General features: G+C 48.0%; 1 protein-coding gene across 3 annotated transcripts in view; it reads left to right on the top strand.

Annotated features, from left to right (window-relative positions):
• Positions 1 to 25,812, top strand: part of tacc1 (transforming, acidic coiled-coil containing protein 1) — a 220,533-nt gene that overhangs the window by 184,341 nt on the left and 10,380 nt on the right. For all 3 annotated transcript variants that reach the window (XM_070865966.1, XM_070865964.1, XM_070865965.1), the window contains 5 exons: positions 4,597 to 4,740; positions 7,706 to 7,782; positions 19,531 to 19,574; positions 25,262 to 25,422; positions 25,583 to 25,689. In XM_070865966.1, coding sequence (XP_070722067.1) covers positions 4,597 to 4,740; positions 7,706 to 7,782; positions 19,531 to 19,574; positions 25,262 to 25,422; positions 25,583 to 25,689 — 533 coding nt within the window. The remainder of the gene's footprint in view (positions 1 to 4,596; positions 4,741 to 7,705; positions 7,783 to 19,530; positions 19,575 to 25,261; positions 25,423 to 25,582; positions 25,690 to 25,812) is intronic.

Genomic DNA, 25,812 nt, shown 5'->3' with positions numbered 1-25,812 from the left:
GTGTGCCAGACGGGCATCCGATTACCTTTCAGCAAAATGAGATTGTGGAGATTGTGTATGAACGGCTTTAATCCAGACACGGGCGTCTGCAGAGCTAACACCCGCCCGGTGAGACCTCTGGCTCCTGTCCACCACAGGCAGTCAAAGAGCTGAAAAGACTATGATGCAGGCTGCAAGCTTACGTTTCAGTTTCCCGAGCTGGCCTTCTTGTCGACATGTCTTGCAATAATAATGCAGATAAAGCTCCGGGCATCTTGAGCAAGAGGGCCAGACAGCTTTGCAAGGAATCATCGGCACCACTGCTGTTTAAAAGCCAACATTCTATCCCCTGGAGATCTATTTCATTGCATGCCAAAATATTAAAGATGAATCAACTGGTATGGGTGATATGAAAATACAGGATTCTTTTTGTTACATGTATGCTACTTCTTATGTCACTCTCACCTCTGAGTCAGAAGGTTGTGGGTTCGAGTCCCACTCCAGGCACTTGAGCACAAAAATCTAGGCCGACACTCCCAGTGCAGTGCTGAGGGTGTGCTGCACTGTCAGAGGTGCTGTCTTTTGGATCAGCTGTTAAACCGAGGCCCGTCTGCCCTCTCAGGCAGATGTAAAAGATCCCAAGGCACTATTTCGAAGAGGAGTTATCCCCGGTGTCCTGGGCCAATATTTATTCCTCAATCAACATAACAAAAACAGATTATCTGGGTCATTATCATATTGCTGATTGTGGGAGCTTGCTGTGCGCAAATTGGCTGCCGCGTTTGCCACATTACAACAATGACTACACTCCAAAAGTACTTCATTGGCCGTAAGGCGGTTTGAGACATCCGGTGGTCGTGTAAGGCGCTATATAAATCCAAGTCTTTCTTTTATAGGGTCGCCATCACAAGTTGAATGTATTCCTGAAGGTTCCATCACCTGGCCTCCCTGCTCCCACACTCCCGCCATTGAACCATGAACATTTACAGCACGGAAGGAGGCCATTCGGCCCATCGTGTCGGTCCCGGCCGACAAAGACCTACCCAGCCTAATCCCACTTTCCAGCTCTTGGTCCATAACATAGAAACATAGAAAATAGGTGCAGGAGTAGGCCATTCAGCCCTTCTAGCCTGCACTGCCATTCAATGAGTTCATGGCTGAACATGCAACTTCAGTACCCCCTTCCTGCTTTCTCGCCATATCCCTTGATCCCCCGAGTAGTAAGGACTTCATCTAACTCCCTTTTGAATATATTTAGTGAATTGGCCTCAACTACTTTCTGTGGTAGAGAATTCCACAGGTTCACCACTCTCTGGGTGAAGAAGTTTCTCCTCATCTCGGTCCTAAATGGCTTACCCCTTATCCTTAGACTGTGACCCCTGGTTCTGGACTTCCCCAACATTGGGAACATTCTTCCTGCATCTAACCTGTCTAAACCCGTCAGAATTTTAAACGTTTCTATGAGGTCCCCTCTCATTCTTCTGAACTCCAGTGAATACAAGCCCAGTTGATCCAGTCTTTCTCGATAGGTCAGTCCCACCATCCCGGGAATCAGTCTGGTGAATCTTCGCTGCACTCCCTCAATAGCAAGAATGTCCTTCCTCAAGTTAGGAGATCAAAACTGTACACAATACTCCAGGTGTGGCCTCACCAAGGCCCTGTACAACTGTAGCAACACCTCCCTGCCCCTGTACTCAAATCCCCTCGCTATGAAGGCCAACATGCCGTTTGCTTTCTTAACCGCCTGCTGTACCTGCATGCCAACCTTCAATGACTGATGTACCATGACACCCAGGTCTCGTTGCACCTCCCCTTTTCCTAATCTGTCACCATTCAGATAATAGTCTGTCTCTCTGTTTTTACCACCAAAGTGGATAACCTCACATTTATCCACATTATACTTCATCTGCCATGCATTTGCCCACTCACCTAACCTATCCAAGTCGCTCTGCAGCCTCATAGCATCCTCCTCGCAGCTCACACTGCCACCCAACTTAGTGTCATCCGCAAATTTGGAGATACTACATTTAATCCCCTCGTCTAAATCATTAATGTACAATGTAAACAGCTGGGGACCCAGCACAGAACCTTGCGGTACTCCACCAGTCACTGCCTGCCATTCTGAAAAGTACCCATTTACTCCTACTCTTTGCTTCCTGTCTGACAACCAGTTCTCAATCCACGTCAGCACACTACCCCCAATCCCATGTGCTTTAACTTTGCACATTAATCTCTTGTGTGGGACCTTGTCGAAAGCCTTCTGAAAGTCCAAATATACCACATCAACTGGTTCTCCCTTGTCCACTTTACTGGAAACATCCTCAAAAAATTCCAGAAGGTTTGTCAAGCATGATTTCCCTTTCACAAATCCATGCTGACTTGGACCTATCATGTCACCATTTTCCAAATGCACTGCTATGACATCCTTAATAATTGATTCCATCATTTTACCCACTACTGAGGTCAGGCTGACCGGTCTATAATTCCCTGTTTTCTCTCTCCCTCCTTTTTTAAAAAGTGGGGTTACATTGGCTACCCTCCACTCGATAGGAACTGATCCAGAGTCAATGGAATGTTGGAAAATGACTGTCAATGCATCCGCTATTTCCAAGGCCACCTCCTGAAGTACTCTGGGATGCAGTCCATCAGGCCCTGGGGATTTATCGGCCTTCAATCCCATCAATTTCCCCAACACAATTTCCCGACTAATAAGGATTTCCCTCTTCCTCCTCCTTACTAGTCCCTCTGACCCCTTTTATATCCGGAAGGTTGTTGGTGTCCTCCTTACTGAATACTGAACCAAAGTACTTGTTCAATTGGTCTGCCATTTCTTTGTTCCCCGTTATGACTTCCCCTGATTCTGACTGCAGGGGACCTATGTTTGTCTTTACTAACCTTTTTCTCTTTACATACCGATAGAAACTTTTGCAATCAGCCTTAATGTTCCCTGCAAGCTTCTTCTCGTACTCCATTTTCCCTGACCTAATCAAACCCTTTGTCCTCCTCTGCTGAGTTCTAAATTTCTCCCAGTCCCCGGGTTCGCTGCTATTTCTGGCCAATTTGTATGCCACTTCCTTGGCTTTAATACTATCCCTGATTTCCCTTGGTCAAATGCACATCGAAGTACTTTTTAAGTGCGATGAGGGTTTGTGCCTGTACCACCCTTTCAGGCAGTGAGTTCCAGACCCCCACTACCCTCGGGGTGAAAACATTTCTCCTCGACTCCCCTCTAAACCTCCTACCAATTACTTTCAATCACTGCCCCCTGGTTATTGACCCCTCTGCCAAGGGGAAATAGGTCCTTCCTATCCATTCTATCTAGGCCCCTCATAATTCTATATACCCAATTCGATGTATAAAATGATTTGGTGTATATTGGTCGCCCAACAGGTCCCTCCTCACGGACCAACGCTAATTGGAAAGCGGAGAGACTCATTACCCGATTGGATAATTCTTGGCTGTCAATTAAACAACCCTTGTAACCAACTCCAATATATTTATATCTAATAAAAGAGTGTTCACAGAAAATGGAAAAAAAACATACAATTAAAAAGAAAAAGTCCCCACGTGATTTTTCTCCCAGGATTTGCTGGAGATTAATGTTCTGTCAGGCCCCAGCGACTGACCACGTTTGTTGCCTGTCTGAAACATGTTGGCCAAAGTGAGCACTGAGGTTGAACAAAGAGGTATATGAGTGAGGAGAAATTTCTTCGCTCAGAGGGTGGTGAATCTTTGGAATTCTCTACCCCAGAGGGCTGTGAAGGCTGGGTCATTAATATATTCAAGGCTGACATAGGCAGATTTTTGGAGTTTAAGGGAATAAAGGGATATGGAGATCGGGCTGGCAAGTGGAGTTGAGGTCGATGATCAGCCATGATCTTATTGAATGGCGGAGCAGGTTCGATGGGCTGAATGGCCGACTCTTATTTCTTATGTTCTTGAGCACAAGAGCAGTTACACCATGGATACACAATCCCTTCCCTCGACAAATGTCTGTCCCACCTGTACCAGGGTCTGTGGCTCTCGTATTGGGCTGTTCAGCCACCAAAGAACTCACTGGGAGTGGAAACAAGTCTTCCTCGATGCCGAAGGACTGCCTATGATGATGATGTCACAATCACCTCCAATTTCCCCTCCCAGTCACACATCATCCTATGAGGACACAGATAACTATTCCCTCATTGTCACTGGATCAATAAATGAGAGTTGATCTCATTGAAACATAAAATTCAACAGGGCTTGACAGGGTAGATGCAGGGAGGATGTTCCCCCTGGCTGGGAGTCTGGAACCAGGGGTCACAGTCTCAGAATAAGGGGTCGGCCATTTAGGACTGAGATGAGGAGAAACTTCTTCACTCAGAGGGTGGTGAATCTTTGGAATTCTCTACCCCAGAGGGCGGTGGAGGCTCAGTCTTTGAGTATATTCAAGACAGAGATCAATAGATTTTTGGATATTAAAGGAATCAAGGGATATGGGATAGTGCAGGAAAGTGGAGTTGAGGTAGAAGATCAGCGTGATCTTATTAAATGGTGGTGCGGGATCGAGGTGCCGAATGTTTGACTTCTGCTCCTGTTTCTTATGTTCTTATGATTAACGACTGTGTTTTGTTTCTGCAGCAAATCTCCGAGCCAGGAATGTGCTGCAGTGAGAGTATGCTCTCCTTTAAGGCCCTTCTGAGCGAGATGGAGGGCGCAGTGTGCGATGAGCTGAGCAGCATGCAGGCCGACAAGACAGCCGTCCTGAGTTTAATCAGAGAAGAGGTCATTATCATTAGCGTGGTGCGATGGCATGGTGGTTATGTTACTGGGCTAGTAATCCACAGGCCCTGGTTAATGATCCCGAGACACAAGTTCAAATCCCACCTCGGCAGCTGGGGAATTAAAATTCAGTTAATTAAACAAATTTGGAATAAAAGGCTAGTGTCCATAATGGTGATCGTGTAAATGTTGGATTGTCATTAAAATCCCATCCGGTTCGATAATGCCCTTCAGGGAAGGAAATCTGCTGCCCTTGCCTGGTCTGGCCTATATGTGACTCCAGACCCACAGCAATGTGGTTGATTCTTAAATGGCCCAGCAAGACACTCCGTTGTACACACTATGACAAAGTCAGCACTGTGTGAACGCCTTCACCACACGGACTGCAGCGGTTCAAGAAGGCGGCTCAGCACCACCTTCTCGAGGGCAATTAGGGATGGGCAATAAATGCCGGCGATGCCCACATCTTGCAAACGAATAAATTAAAAACAAATTATACCCCTGTCACAGTAAGTAAGTACTGATCACATTGGCTCGAATAATAAGCCCACTGGCATCAACCATTCTCCCGTTGTGATTCATGATTGATCTAACAGCGGGAAGCAAACCAATTTGTTTTTAAATGGAGGAGGCAGAGTTGTTCGGTGGAGTTTTAGATTTTTCAGGGGCGGTGTCTCGGTTTGATTCTTGTGAAGACTGACCATTTTCTGAGTGAAGTAGTTGGTCACTCATCTCTCCGCTGCTGACCCAAGTCACATTACAGCTGTCCCTCGGTTTCATCCCCGGAGGTTTTTAAAATTGTACCAATTTGTTCTTGCTGAGATCCTCGACACACGAACGCAATTATAGGTTTCAGTTAACTCCTGCTGATCTCCGATTGGATGCTATAATTATGTCTCAGTGTAACTGTCAGAGGAATGGAACAGTCAGACCAGCTTCTTGTTCCCGCTCGGTATCCAATTATTTGCTGTAAAGTGGAAATGGTCTCTCATCTGCTTTGTCTTGAGTATTGTTGTGCAGCAGTAGCAAGTATACTTCATCCGCTGCTGAAACCCTCACCCATGCCTTTGTTACATTAGTGTTCTCACTCAGGCCAACATCCCCAGCATCGAAGCACTGACCACACTCAACCAGCTCCATTGGGTGGGCAACATTGTCCGCATGCCCGACACAAGACTCCCAAAGCAAGCGCTCTACTTGGAACTCCTACACGGCAAGCGAGCCCCAGGTGGGCAGAGGAAACGTTTCAGGGGCACCCTCAAAGCCTTCCTGATAAAGTCCAACATCCCCACCGACACCTGGGAGTCCCTGGCCAAAGACCGCTCAAAGTGGAGGAAGTGCATCCGGGTGGGCACTGAGCACCTCGAGTCTCGTCGCCGAGAGCATGCAGAAACCAAGCACAGGCAGCGGAAGGAGCGTGCGGCAAACCAGACTCCCCACCCACCCTTTCCTTCAACCACTGTCTATCCCACCTGTGACAGAGACTGTAATTCCTGTATTGGATTGTTCGGTCACTTTGAGAGTGGAAGCAAGTCTTCCTTGTTTCAGAGGCACTGCTTATGTTAATGATCTCCAGACTTGACTATTCCAGTGCTCTCCTGGCCAGCCTCCAGAAACTTGAGCTCATCCAAATCTCGGCTGCCGATATCCTAACGCGCACCAAGTCCCGCTCACCCATCCCCCTGTGCTCGCTGACCGACATTGGCTCCCGGTCCGGCAACGCCTCGATTTTAAGTTTCTCATCCTTGTTTTCAACTCCATCTGTGGCCTCGCCCCTCCCTATCTCTGGAATCTCCTCTGGAATCACTGCACTCCTCCAATTCTGGCCTCATGCACATCCCTGATTTTAATCACTTCGGCAGCCTAAGCCCTGGGATTCCCTTGCCTAAATCTCTCCGCCTCTCTATTTCTCTCCTCCTATAAGATGCTCCTTAAAATCTGCCACTTTCATTTGCCCGAATATCTCCTTATTTGGCTCGGTGTCAAATTTTGTTTGATAACGCTTTTGTGACGTTTTACTATGTTAAAGGTGCTATATAAATACAAGTTGTTGTTGCATGGTGTAAGTTGTATATATGTTTGTTCCTACTCCCTCAATCTGGCCTGTAATGTGATCATCCTTTATCAACATCTGACTTTCTTCTCAACTAGTTTTTGATTTAATTTTGAAGTTTCTTTTTACCCCACGTGTGTCCTCTCTCGGTCTCTCTGCGCCTGCACCTTCTCCACATGAGACAGGAGAGGGTGGCCTCCTAACCAGGCTTGTACCCACGCTGCTGTATAACCGGTGTGTGTGTTAGAGTGGGTTCCAGGTGGCTGTCCCTCCAATATTCTAGGGGTAGGGGAAGGGGAGCCAGGTGGTCTATGTGTGACACATTCCAGTGATGGCAGAACTGAGATCAGGATTTCAGGAACAGGATCTGGCTATGTTCCTTGTAAGCCAGAGGCCTGGACTAATTATCCAGAGACAGGAGTTAAAATCCCATGACGGCAGCTGGGGAATTTAATTTCCATTAATAAGTCTGGAATTTAAAGCTAGAGTCAGTAATGGAGACCATGAATCTACCGGATTATCGTAAAAACTCATTTGGTTCAGTAATGCCCTTTCGGGAAGGAAACCTTCCGCCCTTACCCAGTCTTGGCCTATATGTGACTCCAGACCCACAGCAATGTGGTTGACTCTTAACTGCCCTCTGAAATGGCCCAGCGAGACACTCCGCGGCAACGTGGACTTCAGCAGTTCAAGAAGGCGGCTCACCACCTCCTCCTCCTCCAGGGCAAGTAGGGATGGGCAATAAATGCTGGTCTTGCCGGTGACGTCCAAACCCTGTGAATGAATAATGTAAAGAAACGGAACTGAGGGGCCTCGGGGAATTGCTGTTGTGAAGTTGTATGATGTGGCTTGTTAGCATTGTGTTAGATCACCTGTAAGACATCATGTCAATGGCAAATTTTATCTTCCTTACAGATTGTGGCTAAGGAAATAGAAGCAAATGAATGGAAACAAAAATATGAAGAGAGCAGACAAGAAGTAATTGAAATGAGGTACAACTTTACAGTCTAACGCCTTTTAATAAGAAAATGTATTTCTCTTCGAGCTTTTTTGACAGCTGTGTTGCAAAAGCTGCTTGATGCAGTATATTTTGGATTCTTGTTTCCTGAGATCTTGGTGCTTGTTAAAGGTACTGTGTTATGGAAAAAGAAATAAAAACATAAGAAATAGGAGCAGGAGTAGGCCATTCGGCCCCTCGAGCCTGCTCCGCCATTCAATAAGATCATGGCTGATCCGATCATGGACTCAGCTCCACTTCCCTGCCCGCTCCCCATAACCCTTTACTCCCTTATCGCTCAAAGATCTGTCTATCTCCACCTTAAATATATTCAATGACCCAGCCTCCACAGCTCTCTGAGGCAGAAAATTCCACAGATTTACAACCCTCTGAAAGAAGAAATTCCTCTTCATTTCCTTTTTAAATGGGCGGCCCCTTATTCTCAGTCTATGCCCCCTAGTTCTAGATTCCCCCACTAGGGGAAACATCCTCTCTGCATCTGCCCTGTCCAGCCCCCTCAGAATCTTTCAATAAGATCACTTCTCATTATTCTAAACTCCAATGAGTATAGGCCAAACTTGCTCAACCTTTCCTCATAAGTCAATCCTCTCAGCTCAGGAATCAACCTCATGAACCTTCTTTGAACTGCCTTGGGTGCAAGTATACCCCTCCTTAAATAAGGACGTGATTGCACTGGAGAGGGTGCAGAGAAAGATTTACTAGGATGCTGCCTGGAATGGAGAATCTTAGTTATGAGGACAGATTGGATAGGCTGAGTTTGTTCTCACTGGAAAAAGAGGAGGTTGAGAGGAGACCTCATCGAGGTGTACAAAATATTGAGAGGCCTGGACATAGTGAATAGTATGGGTCTATTTCCATTGGTAGAGGGGTCTATTACGAAGGGGCATAGTTTGGTGGTTGGTGGAAGGTTTAGAGGGGATTTGAGGGGGGGGGGGGCTTCTTTACGCAGAAGGTTGTGGGGATCTGGAACTCGCTGCCTGGAAGAGTGGTGGATGCAGAAACCCTCACCACTTTTAAGAGATGGTTGGATGGGCACTTAAAGTGCAGTACCCTCCAGGGTTACGGACCTAGAGCTGGCAATTGGGATTAGACTGGATGACCTTTTGTTGGACGGCGCAGATATAATGGTAAGTACTGCACGGAATAGAATACGGCCAGGGTGATCTCTGGACTAGTGTCAATTGCCTGGATGGGTCGGAGAGGAATTTTCCCAGATTTTTTCTATGATAAACTGGCCTGGGTTTTTATCTGGTTTTTGCCTCTCCCAGGAGATCACATGGCTTTGGTTGGGATGGAGTGTAGAATGTTTCAGTATAAGGGGTGTTGCAGTTGTGGTGAGCAGACTGGTTGGGCTGGGTGCTCTTTGTCTTTCCGTCATTGTTCATAGGTTTATATGTAACCTTCAGGACTGCTGACCGAGGGCCGTGCGGCTCTTTGTCGGCCGGCGCAGACACTGGGCCGAAATGACCTCCTTCTACTCTGTAAATTTATATGTTTTTGTGGTTCTAAGGAGACCAAAACTGTACGCAGTACTCTAGGTGTGGCCTCACCAACGCCCTGTACAGTTGGAGCAGTATTTTCCTACTTTTATACTCCATCCCCCCCTCCACCTTGCAATAAAGGCCAACATTCCATTTGCCTTCCTGATTACTTACTGTACCTGCATTTTAACGTTTTGTGTTTCATGTACAAGGTTTGAGAAATGTTTTTCATTTATTCATAAAGATACATTTGACCCTGATTCCTGTGGGCTGTGTACCTCAGGCTGATTCAGATGTTGAACGGTCGGGGCAGACTAGGGGACTAGGGCATGAAAGGACAGGGGAGCACTAGAATAATTCTCTCGATTAGGGTGCAGGGTACTTGCAGAGTAAATGTGTTCTGGGTTAGAGGCACAGGTTCTGCGGATCTGCGTCGGTGCAGACTAAACCATGGCGAGAGTCACGAGGCTATTGAGAACCTGAAGGTTTCATCGAACGATCCAATATCTCTTGTTTTGACTGGTTTGGCACAAGTCCTTGGCACAATGAGAAAGAATACGACGCTCGCTCGCAGTCTGGTAAACAGAAACAACACAGGAGTTACTGGTTGCCTAGTGAGCACCCAGTTCACATATAAACAGAATTCTTTTGGCTTATTTCTGAAGCATCAACATCACGCGGATTATATCAGTCAGAACGTCTGAGCCCATATATGGTTCAGTGTTTGGATGTGGATGGGTTTGTGTTGTTGTTGTAAACAGTCCATTAAAAAAAGTTTGGCCTTAAAATGTAAGCCAAATGCCAAGTTAGCAACAATTTCAACTGATTTAATTCAGGGCGGGGATAAATCCCAAATGAAGTACAGCGGACGCCCAAAATTCACAGATTCAAAGATATTGCATTGGCCAAGTGACCAAGGGTATTGCAGCTTTCGAAGAGGCCAAGGTCACTTGGATCTTGCAGTCAGATTTTCCAGGTTTGTCCGTGCTAGAGGCGGGATGATGGAGATATTAGTGAGTGCATCACCGTGTGCATTGACTGAGATAAGTGCAAAACGTTTGCAGTGAAATTGTAAGCACTGTTGGCACACAACAACACTAAACAAAACCTTGGGAAGGTTCTAGCTGGAGCCGATGGAGCACCAACTGCAGGAAGAACTGTACCCACGTGTGGCCTTTGAGCGTAGCCCATGCTTGCCTGTCACGGGAATTGAACTGTCAATTGCAAGCGGCAAATGCCACCGGTCTGTGGCAGGGTTAACTTCTGATCCAGGGCTCCGAGCGTGGAAGCCGGGCTTGAGGAGGGAGCAAAGCTCAGAGACGAGGACCCTGTGAGTGCTGGATCACGGAATTACCCCCAATATCTTAAAAGAAGTGATGCAGAGGCCTCGATATTAACCACCCCCCCCCCCACCCCACCCACAACGGGTGGGAGGAGGTGGGGGGAAGGTTTAAACCCTAAAAAACAGGAAACGAATCCCCAACGTTCCGTGTACGCGCCCGTTGGCATTTGTGCAGTGGCGGGTAGCGAAGTGAGCGGGTGTCCTGTTCTGGAGAGGCGGGGCACCAAATTAACATATTTAAAGCGGGCTTGCACGGTGAGGTGGGGAACTGCTGCCGGCCGGGTTTCCCAGGTCTCGGGAAACCCGACAGTGAAAGGGAGGCGGAAAGTAAGTGTTAAGTACCTTTTATAGCACACTTTGTGGGCCAGGAGGAGCAGGCGTGCATCCTCATTCCCACACCATGCCCCCGGGCCTCCCTTCTACTGATCGCGACCTCTCTTTCCCCTCACCCCCCCGCCTCCTTTGTATGATTAGGATCACAGGTCACACACACATACCCAAAGGGTCTTAGGACTTTTAAGGCATTTTATTAAGGGAGTGGTAGTTCAAATATAGTCAAACACAACACACAATTAAGATAGACATACGACCGTGACAAGTAGCTGGTACTAGTCCCGATCGGACATACGGCTGGTGGCACAGACATTTCTAACCTTCACCGTCTGCCCTGAAACGCATTGTAGGTCATTCTTTTAATCTCTTTTTAGGGGTGGGCCGGGAGTAGGATATTAGCAGGATCCATTTAACTTATAATATGTCGAGTTCTTTGCCTCAACTCTTGTGTGAAGCCCTCCCCTTCACATTTACCCCCCCCACGATTGGAGTCAGACAGGCCATTCTTGGCCTTCGGATGTTTGGAGCTGCCTGTTATCAGTTATTTATGTTCACACTGTTCAAGTCACTTTAGCTATTGGCTTCAATCCTAACACCAGTCTCGGGACTTTTGGTCTCAAGTTATTTTTTTCCAATTCACAATTTCTTACAGCTGGCCGCGAGGGATGACCTCCCAGTAACCCATCCCCCCACCCCCCCACCCCCCCACCCGCCCAACCCCGATCTCCAACCTGCCCCACGATCACGATTTCCAGGGGCTGTCCCCAAGGAAGAAAAACATTCTAATGAGTCCTGCTGTTAAATTCAGCAAGACCTCCGCATCCCTGGACTCGCCAGGTTCCCCCGACCCCTCCCACTGCGGTACACACTACCCCGCTCCCCCACACCCTCCCCGCTAATATCGGGGCCGGAAACTCGACAAAGCAATAGACAGGCCGCACTTTGTCTCAAGTTTTGAACATGCCACCAATGAAAAGAATGGAAGGCAGTGGGAAAAATTCAAAGGAGGGCAGTAAGGATAGTGTCAGACTTTCGAAAATTGGTCTCGAAAGATATATTGAGAGAGCCCCACCCAATCTCCTGGAAGATTGAAGAGAAACATTGAGTCGGGTTTACAAAACAACAAAAGGAGTCAAAAGGTCGGATTTTAGACTTTGGTTTTCGAGGCGACATCGGAGGCGGGGCGGGAACAATTTGCGCCTTGGTAAGGAAGTCCGGGCATCTGGGCCGTGTGTCAGGGGGCGCAGCGCGAAGGGAGGCGTCGTACACCTCTCGTGGCACAAGGATGGGAAACTCCCGAGCTAAAGGGCCAGGTCGGGAACGCTCCGAGAGAGGCCGGGGGGGAGGGGGGAACATTCTTAAATCATTGCCCACGCCACCACAACACAAATCTCACAAAAATATAAAACAAAAAACACTCGCACTTATTTTTACATTACATTACCTTTCTCACCGCCGCCGGGATCATTCCGGGCGGAATCGCGCCCGCAACGACCGCCTGGGAAATCGGAACGGTCCCACGATCCCGGCGGCGGTGAGAAAGGTAAAGTAATGTAAAACCCGCGCCGGAGTCGCAGCCAGAGGCGTTGCACACTCGGCGAAGCTTTTCCCGGCGGAGCTGCTGAGCGCCGTCGCAAAGCCCGACCGGTGGATCGCGGCGAGGCGCTGGAGACGTCACCGCTGCCTTTCCCGCCGCTCCGGGGCGTAACCCCGAACGCAAGGGACCGGAAAATCCAGCCCCGTGGCTTCAAAGGGTATCCCATCAGGCAGCGGCCGGCAAGTTCCTAAAACGCCAGGCAACATTGAGCCGAGCTATGGAACAATCGACTTCAGAACCTTGAGGACACGCGCAGCAAGGAGAAGGTGGGAATAAACCGGGTGAAATGGAACCTGCCGGGTTTTAGGAATCACAACACTGACCTTTCCGGCCAATGAAGTACAGACAGAGCTTTAGACTGACATTTGAGCATTTGAGAATATTATTGAAAGAAAGCTTTGTTACACACATTTTACCAGCTCGGTTTATCTTGCTCAGATGTATGGATTCAATAAGCTGCCATCTTAGATTAATGGCTTAAGAATAGGAGGGGGCCGAGGGCTCATTAACCCGCCTTATGGAACTTGAGCCTATTGGACGTATAAATCTGCTCAGGGTGGCATTGATCGCTCGGAGAGAAGGATGTGCCAGAGCAAGTTGGACTGGCATCAAACACTCCGGGGCTGAAATTGTCCCTTTCTGCCTCAAGGAGGCGCCCACGGGTCGGCGAGGACCCGCCGCTCGGTTGGCGCGGAGAGCCGCCATTTTGTAAGTTGCCCTTCTTTATTTTTGGAGCGGTGTACGGGACCGCCCCGGGCGTTTTCCCGCCCTGTCGGGCACGCGCCGACCCCTTACCGACCGCCGGTGACCCCTTTCCGCCCCGGCGTGGGAGTGGATCGGCCGCTGCTCGCTGCCCCCGACAGCGTTCCCCGGCAGGAAGCCATGTGTGGTTGGGCGACACGTCCGGCCTTAAAGGGGAGGGCGTACTGCCGCAGCCGCCATTTTATTTTAATTGTCGGCTGACTCCGAGGTTGGTCCGACAATGGTAGCCACGGGTTCGGCCGAACCACCAACAGGCAGCCCGGTACTCCTTCTTGGGCACCGGGCTGCTGGCCCGGCCAAAACCCTCCCTGGTGGCCCAGTGTTTGCCACTAAAGTGGCTGCAGAGCCCGCAGCGACCCTCCCCTTTAACTGAAGGGGAGGAACATTGTGACGCTGATGACTCGGAGCATCGGCCGTTCTGACCGCCTGCACTTGCACCCCGCTGACGACAGCAACACCGCTCCGACTGGAATAGAACAACAAAGGCCTGAAAATCGCCGCATTGCTTAAATAACAGTCGGTGCGCCCCATTGGGGCGGGTGGCAATTCTGGTCCCTCCATCTCTAAGAACAGTCTACATAAGAACATAAGAAATAGGAGCAGGAGTCGGCCATTCGGCCCCTCGAGCCTGCTCCGCCATTTAATAAGATCATGGCTGATCTGATCATGGACTCAGCTCCACTTCCCCACCCGCTCCCCATAACCCCTTATCCCCTTATCGCTCAAAAATCTGTCCATCTCCATCTTAAATACATTCAATGACCCAGCCTCCACAGCTCTCTGGGGCAGAGAATCCCTAAGATTCACAACCCTCTGGGAGAAGAAATTCCTCCTCATCTCAGTTCTAAATGAGCGACCCCTTATTCTGAAACTGTGCCCGCTGGTTCTAGATTCCTCTCTGCATCTACCCTGTCGAGCTCCCTCAGAATCTTACATATTTCAATAAGATCACCTCTCGTTCTTCTAAACTCCAATGAGTACAGCTCCCTCCTATCTCCTATAACTTCCCTCCACCCCCCCCCCCCTCCGCAGATGCAGCACTCCCTCCGATTCGACACCAGTGCTGGTTATGTATCGCTGGCGTTTCCTCAGTCTTGCTTTACCCTGCCCCCGGCCCTTCCCTACGGTGAGGCAAACTTGCCTTTGTCCAAATGTGGCTCAGAGTGACTTACACTCTGTCTCTCCTCTTCGCTCCCCGCCATGTGACCTTTGCTCTCCCCACCCCCAACCCACGCAGCCAGGATCAACAACACCACCATTCTGATTGCTTTGCCCTTTGATTTTCTGACGTCTTAGCAGATCAAAGGAAACGGGAGAGTCAACCTGCTACCAAGAGGCAGGGCCGTGAGATACCTTGGACAGCTGTTGGGTTTGGTACAGGCGCAGCAGTCTGCGAAACCGCCTGCTTTTAATCTTTTTATGTGGCACAGTGAGAAAAATTAGGATCTTATTTTCGTGGAAAAAAAACTATTTTTGATCTCCCCAAGCGTGGTCAACAATCACAATTCTGTTCCGAATTTGCTGCTTATGTAACGGTTACTGGAACTGAAGACTTACTCATTCTGCGAAGAGCTTTGAGCCATTTTATTGTGAGGAGGCGCGATAAAAATCTTAAGTATTTCCTATTATTGATTTGCAATTTTACTTCCTTGCGGGCAATACATCGAGATAGAAAAAGAACGAGAGAGTGACTTGTTCCCTCCCTAAGTGGCTGTGGATGCTCAGTCATTGAGTATATCCAAGATGAGATGGATAGATTTTTGGACTCGAGGGGAAACGGGGGATATGAGGATCAGGCGTGTCATGTATTCAACCAGCATTGTAACCCATGTATAAATTGACCTAAGCTGTACACCGTGAGAACACTGACCACTAGGTGGGAGACACTGCTAACCTGGACCTTCAGGTATAAAAGGGGAAGCTCCACCCACCTTCATCACTTGAGTGCTATGAAATAAAGGACAGGTCACAGACTGACCTCTCAAGCATGGGCCTCGTGTGCATTTATACTGTATAGTAAGGACGTATCAATGGCGACAAGAAACTGGGATTTAAACCACGCGAGCATGGCCACTAGCAGAACAGACGAGAGGTACTGTGTTAAGGAATGGTTGGGACAGAGATTCAACATTGTTAAAGCAGCACACAGTTCAGGCAGACAAGGGCAGTCAGGCATGCCCCAACATGTAGTCGAACCCAGAGGGGGAGTTCGACAGAGACAATGACAAGCTGAACAGCGATTCATGCCATTGCAAGGGACAATGCGGCCAGTAATGGGGCCATCAACACCTGTTAATGGTGCACTCAAGGACAATAACAGGGGCAGTCAGGGACGATCGACTGGCAAGGGACCTTTTGTTTCAAACCGCAACTCATGCTGGAGGCGTGGAGGCATACACTCAGCCGGAGTTTGCAGAGATGAGCAAAATACCTGCAGAAATTGCAGAAATGGACACTGGGGGAAATCGCTGGAAGCTGAAGTTCAGCGAATTCATGTGGAGCACGTAAACAGTTCATACACCAGGACACCACCGATAATGATGAAAGTGCTCCTCAATGGCATCCCAGTATCAATGGAGTTAGACACAGGTGCCAGCCAGTCCCTGATGGGTATCAAACAGTTCAAAAAGTTGTGGGCATCCAAGGCCAGGAGGCCAAAATTATCGCCGATTGACGCACAGCTACGGACTTACACAAAGCAGATCATTCCGGTGCTAGGCAGCGCCACGGTAGTCGTGACCCACAAAGATTCGGAGAACAGGTTGCCACTCTGGATTGTCCCAGGGGACAGTCCTGCACTACTGGGGAGGAGTTGGCTTGCTGTCATGAACTGGAAATGGGGCGATGTCAATGCAATTTCCTCTGTGGAGCGAGTATCATGCTCACAGGTCCTGGACAAATTTGACTCATTATTTCAACCCGGCATTGGCACTTTCATGGAGCCCAAGGTAGTGATTCACATAAACCCGGACGCCAGACCAGTACACCACAAGGCCAGAGCAGTGCTGAATGTGATGCGGGAAAAGATAGAAGGCGAATTGGACCACATCATCTCGCCAGTCGAATTCAGTGACTGGGCGAGCCCAATTGTGTCGGTGCTCAAGGCGGATGGGTCGGTCAGGATATGTGGCTATTACAAGGCCACCATCAATCGGGTGTCACTCCAAGACCAGTACCCGCTACCGAGAGCGGAGGACCTCTTTGCGACGCTATCCGGTGGCAAACTTTTTTCAAAATTGGACTTGACCTCAGCTTACATAACCCAGGAGCTGGCGAGTGAGTTGAAGAAGCTGACCACCATCACGACACACAAGGGGTTGTTTGAGTACAACAGATGTCCGTTCGGGATTCGCTCGGCCGCCGCGATCTTCCAACAAAATATGGAAAGCCTCCTCAAGTCGATTCCAGGTGCGGTGGTTTTTCAGGACGACATCCTCATTACGGGTTACGATACTGAAGAACACCTCCACAACCTGGAGGAGGTGCTGCGCAGACTGGACCGGGTAGGTCTGCGACTGAAAAAGGCGAAGTGCGTCTTCCTAGCTCCAGAGGTAGAATTCCTGGGGATGAGGGTAGCAGCAGACGGGATCAGCCCTACTGCATCCAAGACGGAAGCGATCCAGAGAGCACCTGGACCCCGTAACACGACGGAGCTGCGTTCGTTCCTGGGGCTCCTGAACTATTTTGGTAACTTTCTTCCCAAATTGAGCACGCTGCTAGAGCCGCTACACGTCCTCCTACGCAAAGGTCGCGAATGGGTCTGGGGGGACAGCCAGGAAAGGGCTTTTAAGAGAGCACGCAATTTGTTATGTTCCAACAATCTATTAACGCTATATGACCCATGTAAGAAACTTGTGTTAACGTGTGATGCGTCGTCCTATGGTGTCGGGTGTGTGTTGCAGCATGTCAATGCCAAGGGTCAGTTACAGCCGGTAGCTTATGCCTCCAGGAGTCTGTCCCAGGCAGAAAGGGGCTACGGGATGGTAGAAAAGGAGGCGCTCGCATGTGTATATGCGGTAAAGAAAATGCACCAGTACCTGTTTGGCAGGAAATTTGAGCTGGAGACAGATCACAAACCCCTAACGTCCCTTTTGGCCGACAACAAGGCCATAAATGCAAACGCATCGGCCCGCATACAGAGGTGGGCACTCATGTTAGCTGCCTATGACTACACAATTCGGCACAGACCGGGCACCGAAAACTGCGCCAATGCACTCAGCAGGCTCCCACTAGCCACCACCGAGCATGGTGCTGAGATGGTCATGGCTGTTGAAGCTTTCGGAAGCGAAGGCTCACCCGTGACAGCCCGTCAGATTAAAGTCTGGACAAATAGAGACCCGCTATTGTCTCTAGTCAAGAAATGTGTCCTGAATGGGGACTGGGCAGCCACGTACAGGGCATGCCCTGAGAAATTTAAACCATTTCACAGGCGCAAGAATGAACTCTCGATTCAGGTCGATTGCCTACTGTGGGGAAACCGCGTAGTCATGCCCCAGATGGGCAGAGAGGTGTTCATCAGAGAACTCCACGATGGGCACCCGGGCATTGTCACGATGAAGGCAATTGCCAGGTCACACGTTTGGTGGCCAGGGATAGACGCAGATCTGGAACTTTGTGTTCGCAGGTGCAACACGTGTGCCCAGCTGGGCCATGCGCCCAGGGAAGCCCCCCTTAGCCCCTGGCCATGGCCCGCCAAGCCTTGGTCACGCATCCATGTGGACTACGCAGGTCCTTTCATGGGGAAAATGTTTTTGGTTGTAGTAGACGCCTACTCCAAATGGATCGAGTGTGACATTTTAAGTTCAAGCACATCCTCTGCCACGGTAGAAAGTCTACAGGCAATGTTCGCCGCCCACGGTCTACCGGACATCTTGGTCAGCAACAATGGCCCATGCTTCACAAGCACTGAATTCCAGGGCTTCATGGCAGGCAATGGAATTAACCATGTTAGAACGACATCGTTCAAGCCGGCCTCAAACGGCCAGGCAGAACGAGCAGTGCAGATAATCAAACAGGGGATGCTCAGATTCCAAGGGGGTTCCCTACAAACCCGCTTATCACGCCTCCTGTTGGCCTATAGATCCCGACCACACTCGCTCACAGGGGTTCCACCCGCAGAACTGCTAATGAAAAGGACGCTCAAAACCCGATTATCCCTTATACACCCCACCATGAAAGAAATTGTCGAGAGCGGGCGCCAGTCACAATATCACTACCATGACAGGAATGCGAGGGCGCGATGTATTGATGTAAATGACCCTGTTTTTGTCCTCAACTACACTGCAGGGCCCAAATGGCTCGCAGGCACTGTGGTTGCCAAAGAGGGAAATAGGATTCTGGTAGTTAAACTTACCAATGGACAAATCTGCCGCAAACATGTAGATCAAACAAAAAGGAGGTTCAGCAACCCCATAGAAGAAGCAGAGGAAGAACACGATATAGAGTTCACTCCACCACAGGTGACCGAACACCGGAATCAAAGGGAGGAGAGCCCAGTCACTGTGGGCAGTCCGGACAGGCCTGAGGCACTGCAAACAGCAGACACTCAGGCCAGCGCCTAACAACCGGAGCCCCAACTCAGGCGCTCTACAAGGGAGCGTAAACCACCAGAGAGACTCAACCTGTGATCCCAATAAGACTTTGCGGGGGGAGGTGATGTCATGTATTCAACCAGCATTGTAACCCATGTATAAACTGACCTAAGTTGTACACCGTGAGAACACTGACCACTAGGTGGGAGATACTCCTAACCTGGACCTTCAGGTATAAAAGGGGAAGCTCCACCCACCTTCATCACTTGAGTGCTAAGGAATAAAGGACAGGTCACAGACTGACCTTTCAAGCATGGGCCTCGTGTGCATTTATACTGTGTAGTAAGGACGTATCAGGGCGGGAAAGTGGGGTTGAGGTCCAAGGTCAGCCACGCTCTTATTGAATGGCGGAGCAGGCTCGAGGGGCCTACTGCTGCTCCTATTTCTTATGTTCTTATCTGCTGGCATTAAATAACTCAACAAATCGTGACAGTCGCAAGTGTGGCTGTTCATTCAGAAACACTGCCGCGCACTCACGCAAAAGATAGCGCAAGGAGGCGGAGCTAATGTCAACGGCAGCAACAAAGGACCTTCATGATCCAAACTGTGCGTGTTGATAATCAATGCTTTCTGATTATCAAATCAATTAACTGTTGATTTTTTTTTCATTTTGCAGAAAAATTGTTGCAGAGTATGAAAAAACGATCGCACAGATGATAGGTATGTTTCCCGTTGCGTTGTCTGATTCAGTTAGAATAGCGCTGAGCCCAGGGGCAGGTTGACCGCAGGGCGGATTGAATGCGGGACAGATTGACCGCGGGGCGGATTGACCGTGGGGCGGATGGGGCTGCAGCCCCAGGCCCACCAAATAAATGCAGGAAAATAAAATACAAGGCCTCCCAAATAGGCTGAATAGAATCGACAATAAGAGAGGAAGAACAAGGCCGAGGAAAATATTATTTATTGGCCTAACGTGTACAGACTTATTTTTGCAGAGACAAGATCTTTACTATTTATCTGTTATTATTTAACTGTTATTATATATTATATTTAATATATAAAGTATAGGTTAATATATACCAACTTGGTACAGAATATATGCTTTCATTGTTGAATATACTGGCCTATGTTTTCACAATCAGAATCATATATCGTATGTAATGAACATGAACACACATAACTATAGGCGCCTCTGTCCTCTGATCTCTCCGTCCTCGGCCTCTTACATTGTTCCAGTGAAACTCAACATAAGCTCGAGGAACAGCACCTCATCTTTCGTTTAGTACTTTACAGCCTTCTGGACTCAACATCGAGTTCAAAAATTTCAGAGCGTAACCGCTAATCTTAGATCCGCTCCTGTGTAATGAGACAGGATTAATAAACAATCTCCTAGTAAAGGATCCCCTCGGAATGAGTGATCATAGCATGATTGAATTTCAAATTCAGATGGAGGGTGAGAAAGTTGGATCTCTAACCAGCGTACTAAGCTTAAATAAAGGAGACTATGAAGGTATGAGGGCAGAGTTGGGTAAAGTGGACTGGGAAAATAGATTAAAGTGTAGGACGTTTGATGAACAGTGGTGTACATTTAAGGAGATATTTCACAACTCAAGAAAAATATATTCCAGTGTGGAGGAAAGGGTGTAAGAGAAAAGATAGCCATCTGTGGCTAACTAAAGAAATAAAGGACGGTATCCAATTAAAAACAAGGCCATACAAAGTGGCCAAACTAGTGGGAGGACAGAAGACTGGGAAGCATTTAAAAGCCAGCAAAGAATGACTAAAAAAATGATTAAGAAATGGAAGCTAGACTATGAAAGTAAACTAGCACAAAATATAAAAACAGATAGTAAGAGTTTCTATAGGTATATAGGAAAAGAGTGGCTAAAGTAAATGTTGGTCCCTTAAAGGACGAGACTGGGCAATTAGTAATGAGGAACATGGAGATGGCAGAAACTCTGAACAAATATTTTGTATCAGGCTTTACGGCAGAGGAGACTAACAATATTCCAACAGTGGATAGACTAGGGGCTATGGGGGGGGGGGGGGGGTGGAAGGAACTTAACACGATCACAATCACTAAGGAGGTGATACTCAGTGAGATAATGGGACTAAAGGCAGATAAATCCCCTGGACCTAATGGCTTGCATCCTAGGGTCTTAAGAGAAGTAGCGGCAGGGATTGTGGATGCATTGGTTGTAATTTACCAAAATTTCCTGGATTCTGGGGAGGTCCCAGAAGATTGGAAAACTGCAAATGTAATGCCCCTATTTAAAAAAGGAGGCAGACAAAAAGCAGGAAACTATAGACCAGTTAGCCTAACATCTGTGGTTGGGAAAATGTTGGAGTCCATTATTAAAGAAGCAGTAGCAGGACATTTGGAAAAGCAAAATTCAGTCAGACAGAGTCAGCATGGATTTATGAAGGGGAAGTCATGTTTGACAAATTTGCTGGAGTTCTTTGAGGATGTAACGAACAGGGTGGATAAAGGGGAACCAGTGGATGTGGTGCATTTGGACTTCCAGAACACATTTGACAAGATGCCACATAAAAGGTTACTGCACAAGATAAAAGTGCACGGGGTCGGGGGTAATATATTAGCATGGATAGAGGATTGGCTAACTAACAGAAAACAGAGTGTCGGGATAAATGGTTCATTCTCGGGTTGGCAATCAGTAACTAGTGGGGTGCTGCAGGGATCAGTGCTGGGACCCCAACTATTTATAATCTATATTAACAACTTGGAAGAAGGGACTGACTGTAACGTAGCCAAGTTTGCTGATGATCCAAAGATGGGAGGAAAAGCAATGTGTGAGGAGGACACAAAAAATCCGCAAAAGGGCATAGACAGGCTAAGTGAGTGGGCAAAAATTTGGCAGATGGAGTATAATGTTGGAAAGTGTGAGGTCATGCACTTCGGCAGAAAAAAATCAAAGAGCAAGTTATTATTTAAATGGAGAAAGATTGCAAAGTGCCGCAGTACAGCGGGACCTGGGGGTACTTGTGCATGAAACACAAAAGGATAGTATGCAGGTACAGCAAGTGATCAGGAAGGCCAATGGTATCTTGGCCTTTATTGCAAAGGGGATGGAGTATAAAAGCAGGGAAGTCTTACCACAGATATATAAAGTATTGGTGAGGCCACACCTGGAATAATGCGTGCAATTTTGGTTTCCATATTTACGAAAGGATATACTTGCTTTGGAGGCAGTTCAGAGAAGGTTCACTAGGTTGATTCCAGGGATGAAGGGGTTGACTTATGAGGAAAGGTTGAGTAGGCTGGGCCTCTACTCATTGGAATTCAGAAGAATGAGAGGTGATCTTATCGAAACGTATAAGATTATGAGGGGGCTTGACAAGGTGGATGCAGAGAGGATGTTTCCACTGATGGGGGAGACTAGAACTAGAGGGCATGATCTTAGAATAAGGGGCCGCCCATTTAAAACTGAGATGAGGAGGAATCTATTCTCTGAGGGTTGTAAATCTGTGGAATTCGCTGCCTCAGAGAGCTGTAGAAGCTGGGACATTGAATAAATTTAAGACAGAAATAGACAGTTTCTTAAACGATAAGGGGATAAGGGGTTATGGGGAGCGGGCAGGGAAGTGGAGCTGAGTCCATGATCAGATCAGCCATGATCTTATTAAATGGTGGAGCAGGCTCGAGGGGCCGTATGGCCGACTCCTGCTCCTATTTCTTATGTTCTTTGGCTCCCTTCCCCTCCCAACCCCCACCCCTCTCGGAGCCTGTTTCTTTTTTTCTCCTTGTCTCTAATGGCAGTTGGTCATTATCCCACCATTACACTCTATCTTGACTAATGCTTTTCTAACTCCTGCTATTACCATTTGAATTTGGCCCATCATCCCTTTTGTCTCTCTAATCTCTCCTGCCTTCCACCCTATCACAGACCTTCCCCTTTTGTTCTTTCCTCCCCTCCCCCTTTCAGCGCTTGTTAAGGATCTTTGCGAATACTCTCCAGTTCTGACGAAGGGTCATCGACCTGAAACGTTAACTCGGCTTCCTCTCCACAGATGCTGCGCGACCCACTGGGATTTCCAGCATGCTCTGTTTTTATAACTATCGGCCCGTTTGGATCAGTTTGCCTTCGGCCCATCAGGCCCTTAATCCGGCCCTGGCTGAGCTGCTCCGACTGTTCATGTTAATGCTTCAGCATTCCAAGGCGTAGAGCAACCCTGCGCACATCATAATGAGAGGGAGCAAACTCCAGTTAAGGCCCAGGCTGATTTGCCATGCCCCTCTCTCTGCCCCCACTTGGCTGATAACTGTACTGGCACCCAAGCTAGTCCCTGGATCCCTGTGTGGTTGGGGATGAGCAGTGCTTTTGTGACAATATCAATCCGTCACTTCCCACAAGATTTGAGGGCAGGATACGCGCTCATGGAGATGATGTCAATTTTCCGTGGAAGCGGAGCCTTTGACAAAGACACGAGGGCAAATTTCCCCCACTCTAGGTGCACGGTTCGTACTGAATTCTCCACAGCTCCAAAGCATGCTGTGCTGATTTTTGGAGTCTCTTTTACTCAGCACGTTTGATCAGAGGAAGGTACCTTTGCTCCCATAGATGTGTGGGTTTGACTGGCGATCTTCGCTTTGTGCTTTTGATCTTGCGAGTTGCTTCGTTGTTTTTATTCTGGATCTTATTTGATCCACAAACACGACGTTGCCCTGAATCGACATGGTTACAAATTGTGATCAGCGCTTAAATAAGCACAAGGGTTTGTTATCCCAGCACCCATTTGTACATCATGGACATAGAAACATAGAAAATAGGTGCAGGAGTAGGCCATTCGGCCCTTCGAGCCTGCACCACCATTCAATAAGATCATGGCTGATCATTCCCTCAGTACCCTATTCCTGCTTTCTCTCCATACCCCTTGATCCCTTTAGCCGTAAGGGCCATGTCTATATCAAACAAACTGGCCTCAACAACTTTCTGTGGTAGAGAATTCCATCTTATAACATACAGTCCCAGATCTCCGCCGCCATGGGCAGACGTTAGATCTGAGGTATACGGCATTAAACATCACGTGAAGTTAATTAAAAATTGCATTTTGTCTCACCGACAAGCATGGCTCGAAGGGCCGAATGACCTACTCCTGCACCTATTTTCTATATATTTTTTTCTATTCCTAACAAATAGTTCTTGAATTAACTTCCAAACAAAATACAAGTTACAACGTTGCGTCAGCCGGGGCTCAGTGGGCAGCACCCTCGCCTCAGAGTCAGAAGGTTGTGGGTTCAAGCCCCACACCAGGGACTTGAGCACAAAAATCCAGGCTGACACTCCCAGTGCAGTGCTGAGGGAGTGCCGCACTGTCGGAGGTGCCATCTTTCGGATGAGACGTTAAACCGAGGCCCCGTCTGCTCTCTCAAGTGGGCGTAAAAGATCCCATTGCACTAGAGCAGCGGAGTTATCCCTGGTGTCCTGGTCAATATTTATCCCTCAATCAACATCACAATAAAAAACAGATTATCTGATCATTATCACATTGCTGTTTGTGGGAGCTTGCTGTGCACCAGTGACTACACTTCAAAAGTACTTCATTGACAGTGAAGCACATTTCGGATGTCCTGAGGTCGTGAAAGGTGCTATATAAATGCAAGTCTTTTTTTGAAGTTTTTTTAAACGTCACTATAAAGTGGGCATTGTTAATGGGAATTATGTGAATCACACCAGTAACATGCAGGACCAGTGGAAACTTGTACAATAGATTAGCCCGTTATAATACACAACTGTGCTACTTATTTGAGGTGCAAGGCAAATACATTTCTGACTTCTCCATTCCCAACCTTTCCATTTGTCACATCAGTTCTCTGCTGGACATTCGGCCTGCCCAGTTCCTTCTCTACAGGCATCACGAGGAATGGCAAACTAAATGTAAAAGAAAAAGACTTGGGTTTATATAGTGCCTTTCACGACCACCGGACACTTTACGGCCAATTAAGTACTTTTTTTTTTGAGGTGTAGTCACTGTTGTAATGTGGGAAACGTGGCAGCCAATTAGCACACAGCAAGCTCCCACAAACAGCAACGTGATAATGACCAGATAATCTGTTTTTTGTGATGTTGATTGAGGGATAAATATTGGCCCGGATACTGGGGATAACTCCCCTGCTCTTCTTCGAAATAGTGTCATAGGATCTTTTACATCCACCTGAGAGAGAGCAGACGGGGCCTCAACTTAACGTCCCATCCGAAGGACGGCACCTCCGACAGTGCGGCACTCTCTCAGCACTGCACTGGGAGTGTCGGACGAGATTTATGTGCTCGAACCCACGACCTTCTGACTCGGAGGCGAGAGTGTTACCCACTGAGCCGCAGTGAATTTTAAGTCTTTACCCAGTGTCAGGGTGCTTGGCGTGACCCTTCATCCATTCTTGCTCACAGAAGATGAACAGAAGAATAAAATGGCTTCTCAGACGTCCATGCAACAGCTGATTACGGAGCGGGATCAGGCTCTGGCAGACCTTAATTCAGTGGAGAGGTCCTTATCCGATCTCTTCAGGAGATATGAGAACATGAAAGGGGTGCTGGAAGGATTCAAAAAGGTACATGTCACTTTGGTTTCGTCTTTCTTAAGCGTGTCATTAGTTAAAAAAGTTACAGAAATTTCCAATGGGGATATTACAAAAAACACGTACCCTATCGCGCCCCCCCCCCCCCGCATGACAAAAGTAAAGCAACTTATTTTCTGTCTTGTACCTGAAGAATGAGGAAGTATTGAAGAAATGCGCCCAAGATTATTTGGCTCGGGTTAAACAAGAGGAGCAGAGATACCAAGCTCTCAAACTCCACGCGGAGGAAAAGCTGGACAAGTGAGTATCTCTCGGTTGCTTATATGATAGCACGTGAAAGTTATTATTGGTGCAGTGTACACCACGCCCTCGGATCCTTGTGAACAACACTGGTTTGTAGGATTACATAAGAACATAAGAAAT

Source organism: Pristiophorus japonicus, chromosome 22 (assembly GCF_044704955.1).
Source record: "Pristiophorus japonicus isolate sPriJap1 chromosome 22, sPriJap1.hap1, whole genome shotgun sequence".
In the NCBI taxonomy this organism is placed as follows: Eukaryota; Metazoa; Chordata; class Chondrichthyes; family Pristiophoridae; genus Pristiophorus; species Pristiophorus japonicus.
This window is presented reverse-complemented; position numbering and strand designations above follow the sequence as displayed.